Source organism: Mesitornis unicolor, unplaced genomic scaffold, assembly GCF_000695765.1.
Source record: "Mesitornis unicolor isolate BGI_N332 unplaced genomic scaffold, ASM69576v1 scaffold42717, whole genome shotgun sequence".
Classification (NCBI taxonomy): domain Eukaryota; kingdom Metazoa; phylum Chordata; class Aves; order Mesitornithiformes; family Mesitornithidae; genus Mesitornis; species Mesitornis unicolor.
The window spans coordinates 442-8,303 of NW_010199187.1; the positions used below are offsets into that span (position 1 = coordinate 442).

The window sequence follows — 7,862 nt, forward strand, 5'->3', positions numbered from 1 at the left end:
TGACAGCAAGTGTCTCTAGTAAAAGTAGTTTTAATTACATTTGGAAGAAGTCCCATACTACTGCAGTTAATAGGAAATGAGTGGCATATTATAAGGCAAACCCATGTAAAACAACATATGATTCCCTAGGTTATGAAACTTCTGTTATGCCAAACAAGCATATTCATTTTCATCATAGTACATTCCCAGTTAATTCTTTAATTGTAGATACAATTGGTTTCTATTTTTCTGTAATTTTGAACATAATTTTCCCATCTTGAAAAATGTAGTAACATTAAATTGCAAAGCTCTTCATGGTTATTGCTCAGGATGTTTACATGCTCAATTTACAGGGAAAAAAGAAGATGATAGTAAGAAATTGCCTGTATTATCAGTGCCACGGAGGACAGATCAACCTGTTACGGGAATTCAGAGTAAAAAGAATTTTATAAATACAAATGCAGTTGCTGTTATCAAGGGATTGCCTAAAAAGCCTCGACCTATTTGTGTTGATACAAGACATGGAGATAAATATCTGCTTGAAAACTCAGGACTTGTTCCCAAGTATACTAAAAAAAAGGTAAGTTGTATTAAATTATAGTGGAAATACTAGTAGCAATGCCTATTTTTAGGTTCTCTGTTGCATTCTCCTATGAAATCGTTATGATTCTTTTTGAGATATTTAGATACCACTGCTGTTTGTGGTAGACCTTTTAAATTCACCAAGGAGAAATAACTGGCACTAGAGTTGTGCCTTGCCTTTGCTCTGTACTCACTTACTTATGCTGTCAGCAAAAAATTGGCACAATGATGCTGCTAAAGCAATAGCATATGTGTTGCATCTGGAACACATCTAATGGGGAGATGGATGGAATTCTGTGGTGGATGGATGCTGCCTCTTTAGGAAAGACAGGCAGGGATGAAGAGCAGGGGTTGCCCTCTGGATGAAAGAGCAGTTCAAGTATATGGAGCTCTTCTATGGAACTGGCAACAAGCTGGTTGGGTCAGTATCAGAGGAAAGGCCACTAAGTGTCAGAAGCATGTTTATTATGGACCATCCAATCAGGTAGGGAACTGGATGAAATCTCTTCAAGCAACTTGAGGATATCTTCGAGTCATAGTGCAGCTTCTTATGGAAGCCTTCACCATCCTTGATATCTGCTGAAAGGACAACATAATACAATGAAAGCAATCCAGAAAGCTTCTTAACAGAGATGGTGGATAAGCCAACAAAAGCGGTCATGCTCTTCTGGTTCTGCTACTTACAAATAAGAAAGAATGGGTCAGAGGTGCCATAATCAGTAGTAGCACAGGTCATGAAGTAGTTCAAGATCCTCTCCTCCTCAGGGAGATGGGTGGTAGTGTACAGACCCTGTACTTCAGGAGAGGAAATGTCAGCTTATTCAAGGAAGTAGTACATAGGATGCTGTGGGAAACTGCACTGAAAACAGAAGGAGCTTGAGAGCTGATACGCCTTTAAGGACAACCTTCTCCAAGCACAAGAACAGACCATTCCACTACTCAGGAAAATAAGATGTATCGGGAACCTGGCTTATCAAACAGATAAGTAATTTCAGAGTATTATGCAAAAAGAGACATGACATATAACATAGCTCATGACAGAGAAGATGCAAAAAAGTGAACCTGAAGCCCTTGCAGTACCTTTGCATGACTAAACACATTTATCAACAATGCTAGTCATAATGCTACCCAACACTAAAAGATTTGTGAATCATTTAGCATTTGGTAGAAAGAAGATAGACTCCAGTGCTTTCTGGCAGAGCTAGATAGGCTTCATTTTACGAAGAATAAGGCCAAATAAATAAATGTGTTCCCCCAAGTACATCTGGGATATTCAGAAATTATTTTTCCTCCCAGAAACACAATTTTGCCACATCCAGTGCGGGGTAGTTTATAATTCCTAACTAGTCCAGTTTTCATGTGTACGTTAACACTATTCACTCTCTGTGACATGCAATGTTCAGCAAAAAACAGGATACAGGAAGACCTTTCAAAGAAAGTATTTAAGGAATGTGTTTCAGAATGCAGAATCTGACACCAAATTAAAATGTAACGTAGCTTGCTGTCATTAACAGGTTTCAAACTCCTCTCTCAACCATCAGTTTTTATAAATAGAGGTTTTGGTTTCTGGGTTCTGTTGTCTTTGAAGGTTGCAAAAAGAAATTGAAGGGAATTGTTTATATGTTTCGCTCAGGCTACAAATACAATCATGTTTGATACTTCTAAGAACACAGTGATTTAAGATTTTATTGCTCAGTGGCACAAAATTCCATTTCAAGCTGTCTTTGCAAATGTAATATATCATGGATGACAGGTATGTCTTTGTTTCCTTCTTCCTTCCTTCCACATATAAGAAACTTCTTCCTTACCCCCTCAGGATTATGGTGTTACACCAAAATATGTAACACAGAGAAATGAGGAAATGAAGAGAGCTCAAGAAGAATATGAGGCCAGTGTCTTGGAGCATCTCAAGAAAAATGCCATGAAGCGGCTATCTGATGAAGAGAGGAAAAGTCTTCTTGAGGTGCATATTTAGATTTAGAGTAATTAGTAACATGTACAAAAGATTAATAAGGTAGTGCAAGGCCATATAAATAATAAAAGTATACTAGATTTTTTAAGTGAGGCAAATGAGTTAGCTACTTTTTCACTAGATGGAGCTGTAGAATAGTTGTAAACTGAACTGAAGGAAACTGATGTAGCTAGTTTTAGTCCAGTTTTACAAGCACTTAATTCTGTTAGATTCCTATCCCCCTTAATGACTTGGATTTTCAGTGAAACTTCAAAGGAATACAGAAAATCACCTATATGGGTTTAGTGGCAGTTGTAACTCTCTACTTATGAATCATGGAAAAACACAAATTACTTTTTTCTTTTCCCTGATGCATAATACTGCCATTTTTATTGGCAGTTTCTGTCTTCACACTGTGATCTCACTGACTAAAGCAAAAGACCAGACCATGCTTTAAAACGTGGCAAAAGCAGAAAACACAATTAAATTGCAATATTTTGAAGACTATGACTGGAAAAATTGTATTTTGTCAAGCTGTTTTGGATACTGTCTTTCATAGAGTTTTTATTGCACAAGATTTTCTAAAAAGAAATAATACCGTAAAAGAAGTAGAGCGGAAAAGAGACATTTTAAAAGCATATCCAATCCTTGAACAAGAACTTCTCATGACCACATTTTAGCCAAATTTCCTATGAAAATGATGCTTACATTACAGTGATACCTGTTTATCAGTCTTTTCTTTAATAACTTGATCTTAGTAACCACCTGAAACAAATTAGCAGATGACCGGACATCTCCAACATGCTAAATTTCCACAAAAAACCCCAGCAGAATATCTAGAGAGAAAACATAGTGTCTAACTCACTTGCAAAGATAAACTGGTTAATCAGCAGGATCCAAAATACCTAGAACAACGGTGGCTCTTGCTTATGCAGCAAGCAGTAGAAGCTAGGGAGGAGTATGGGAGAGAGGTGAAGGTATTGCATTGACAGCAATATAAAGAACATAACAGCAAGGGTGAAGATTAAGATATTTTTATGGTAGGAAAGGCATGGGACAAACTGATGGTCCAGTGAGTTAACTATGCAGCAAAAATATATGTGCAAAAAGGCATGTGAGCTCAGCTGGTCACAGTTCTGCATTTAGTTTGATTAAAATTATATACTGTATATTTAAAATACAAGAGTGCACTGAAATATGTTTTTATTTGAAAAGTTTTTAGATTGTTTGTATTAATTCAGTATTTTCTTTCAAATTTTCCAAAAATCTTTCATAGGCCAGATTACTTACACAGTTACATTGTCAGGAGAAATTAGTGTCCCCAGGGTATGTGGCTCCTACCCAGTGCTCAGCTGTAGACATATGGGAATTCCTGTCTTTTGAAATAATTGACATTGCTAGTGAACACATGTGCACTATCTGATTTGAAAGAATACGTGGCAATAGATGTCTAAGAACAAAATCAAGCCTCGTGAACTTACAAAAATAAAGGGAAATAATTTGTGCCAACATTTTCTGAACTCTTTCTCCATTATGCTTACTTTGGTTGGGATTTTATGAGAATAAAAGAGTATGTTGATAAATGCAGTACATATTTCTCACTGATCCAGCATGTATTAAAATTCCTTATATAGAGTTATTCAGTTTGTTTGATATTCAGATCTAGCCCATAGAAATAGTGGTCAGCATATTACATTGCTGTTGGAGGAGCTATGAGAGAGATTTTTAAGTAGAGAGTCATGATCTGCTTTTGATCTCTCCACTCTGTAGGGACAGAATAAATTGTGATGAGTGCATGCTCTAATGTGTTTTAAAAATCACTGTTTTCAATGATTTCCAAACCAGTTTTTACTAATGTACACAAAGAAGAATTATTTAAAAGAAGCTACACATGACAGGTCTATGAAAGTTTCTGGAATACTTACTTATTTTCATGACTACGTATTTGTAAACTATGCCTGGTAGACTCAGAGCTTTATGTAACTACTTTACAGCCATGGATTGCAAAGACAAGTAGCATTACAAGACAGTAAATAAATAGGCTTGTTGCTTCTAGTTTCCCATGTTGAGGCAGGGTTTTCAAATGTGTGTAGCTGTAACAAGAATAACTTTTATGGACAACGCTTAGATGTTTAATATGAATCTGTAAAAAGCATTAATTGCTGTGCAATAAATCCACTGCTTTGAACCAGTAAAATATTAGTTCATATTAAAAAGTATGGGGTTTTTAGTATTGACAGAGAGAGATAATTTTTTTTGTCGTTAAATCAATTCATACAGTGGGCAAAATGAGCCAAGTTTTTAGGCACAAGAGTCCTTGAGTTCTGAAGTAGAAGCAACAATCTTCAAAGCTAAATATGTACTATGAATAACTCCTCTGAATTTAACTTCAGTGTTAATCAGTTAGCCAGTCTGGGAGAAAAGGTGCTTAAGAATAGTGGAGAAGGACATGAGGTTGTAAATCACAATGTGCTATAAAACCAGAGTGTCAGTTGGATCCAGTTTTAGTTATGGAGGAGAGTTGAAAACTTTTGTTTCCAAGACAGTAACTTCAGTTCTTCATTTTTGAAGATAATTTCTGATCTCCTCTCAGGAAACAAAAGTGAGAGCCAAAAAAACATTTGGTAAAAGTGTTTTCTCACTGATAGCCATATTTGTATTATCTACTGGTTGCTATATGATTTCCTTGTAGTAGGTGTGATTAGTAAGTTCACCCATGTAGGTTTCATGGGGACATTTGACGTACTGAATAAACTCTGCTAAATCCTCATATATACATGTACAGGATGTGTAGATTTTGATTATCCTCTTGAGGAGAGGAACTAAGAGCAATTGTTGCAGTAAGTGTGAGGATGTAAAGACAAGATTTAAATTTAATTTTTCTACCACACTCTGGTTCCACTCAGCATGTATTGGTGGATAAAAGTTTGTCTCTGATGTTGAATTAACAGGTTTATGAGTCCATTTCAGATGACTGCATGTTTTTTTAGTCAGGGTTTCAGTTTTGGGCGCTTATATATGGAAGATACAGTTCACTTTATCTAGTAAGGCAATTCTTTGCATAGCAGCATTCAAGAGGGGTAGCAGTAATTTAAATTATTGTTGATAGGGTCAGTGACAGCTAGGTCCTTTAGTCCAAATGATAAACTTGTTGCCTATAGATGTTACTGTAAATGTAGATTAGGAAAGGAATGCTATTATTTAATTTTTTTTCAAAGTAGTTAATAGAGGTTAAAATACTGTGCTATCAGTTTGGTGCCAATGCTGTGAGCGAAGTCTCAATTATGGAAAATGAAGCTGGTGGTCAGATGAACTGACACTGCCATTGAATTTTGGCTGGAGTTCCAAGTATTGGTACTCTTGTCATGACTTAAGGTAGGTAGCACCACTGTGACATGGTGATATCTGTGGTAGCCAGGTTGCTGTTTACTGTGAAGCGTTCTCTGTAGTGCACTTTGCAAGAGAATTCCCATTGCATTTTGGAGAAAAGAAAGAATTGGAGTGATATGAGTTTTGAGGCATCTTTCATGAATCCTAGCAGTTCCTTAGTGAGCAGACTAGCATTAGATACAATGGAGTAGTCAAGGTTGCCTACCAGTAGATCATTGAAAGCATAGAAAGTCTCTTCTATACAGTAAGGAAGAGTCACTCCTCATTTACCTTGTGCAGTTTTTCTTGAAGATACTGAGGACTGGAAAGGAAGCGTACAGGCTTCCTTGAGTTCCTGGTAGGCTACAGATTTGACTGTTAGTCACGTTGACATACTTTTTTTCAATTTAGCTCATCCTGCATTGGCTAGTTTAATTATTGTTTTGTTGCCTCTTAAAGACTCTAATTTTTTCTCTCCAAGGCACAGAGTTACTTAGAGACCATTCCTTATATTGCATCAGGATAAGTGAAAATTTTATCTGTTGCAACTACTTTGACTTTTAAGCATTTAATTAATTTGGTCCAATAAAGATGATTAAATGTTATCCATATATTCATCTATTATTTGAACATTGCAGTGACCCTTATCAAATGCATTATTAACAAAAACCCCTTAAGTAGTTTATGTGTATATAATTCTTAATGAAGTAAGTTTTTCTCATATATTTTCTTTTCATGTAATGGCATTAGGGGCTGAAAAAGAACTGGGATGAAGTGTATCGTAAATATCAGAGACTCCCAGTACAAACATACACCATATCCAAGAAGATGAATAAAGAAAAGCTGGAATTACAGATGAAACAACTGGAGCATGACATCGGAGTAACTGAGAAGCATGAAGTTATCTACATTGCAAATGAGTAAGGACTGGTTTTCAGATATTGCCTCTATCCTCCTTTACTTTTTCTCTATCCCTGCATCTCCAAGAACTGCCCCCCTAAATTCTCAGAAGAAACTGGCATCGTCAACTATTCAGAAGGAAATATTCAATATAAGTATGTAGCTTCTTAGAAAAGTTGTTACGTACAGCTCTCATCTGTATAATTCACAAAACATTTGGAAATAAAATTCTTAAATAAACTTTGAGTGTAAAAACATTGATCTATTATTATTTTTTTATTAACTACTGAGGTTTCTATAAAAAGCATACAAAAAGCATAGAAAATACTGTTTCATATGTTTGGAGCACTTCTTTCCTTGCATAGCCAAAACAAAGTTAAATAATTGTGTGCTGAAGACAGCTTGGTAAAAATAACTTCAGGGTGGGATGGCTTCTGGACTAGTTATTAAAGAGCTGTTGCGCTTTACTTAAAAGCTTGAGTGATTGTACTCCTAAATAGCTTGGCTTCTGCATAACATTTTGTGTTCTCATTTTCTGTTACCAAAACCAATTTTTATAGTGGAAGCCCATAATAATATAGACTTCACACAATACAGATACCATAGGTAGCTTGCTGTGTGTGTTTATTTATAAATAATTCTGTAATACTATAGTAAATCTGCAACTAAAGTAGAAAAATGTGTTTTGATTGCTATTGTGTAATGTGAGAATGAAAGCAGTATACTAGCATGTGATTCAAGACGTAGACAGAAATTATATCAGCACACTATACTGCAATTACTTGCATAAAAGAAAAGTTGTTTTTCTTTCCTACTGCTTAACCTTTGTGTCAGAACACAGCTTTATCTGTGTGATATCAGTCACTACTAGTGGCTGTTGTGGCATCATAGGATCTGACATCAACTAAGAATGAAGTAAAAAACTGCAAATGAACTATTAAAAGCCAAATTTTCATGTACATTAAGTTCCTTTCATAAATTTGTCAGGGAATGGCTCTGAAGACTTTGCAGTGATGCTAGGCTGTATTTCTTGTGCATCTTAAACTTGTCTATGACATGCACTAGGAAAGCGTGGGTGAGC

At 35.8% G+C, this 7,862-nt stretch overlaps 1 protein-coding gene across 1 annotated transcript; it reads left to right on the top strand.

Annotated features, from left to right (window-relative positions):
- Positions 1-332: 332 nt before the first annotated feature.
- Positions 333-6,805, top strand: ENKUR (enkurin, TRPC channel interacting protein; the record flags this gene model as incomplete). The annotated part of the gene is made up of 3 exons (XM_010189373.1): positions 333-559; positions 2,378-2,524; positions 6,632-6,805. Coding segments are annotated over 3 exons (548 nt in total), but the record flags the coding sequence as incomplete, so codon positions are not given.
- Positions 6,806-7,862: the final 1,057 nt, after the last annotated feature.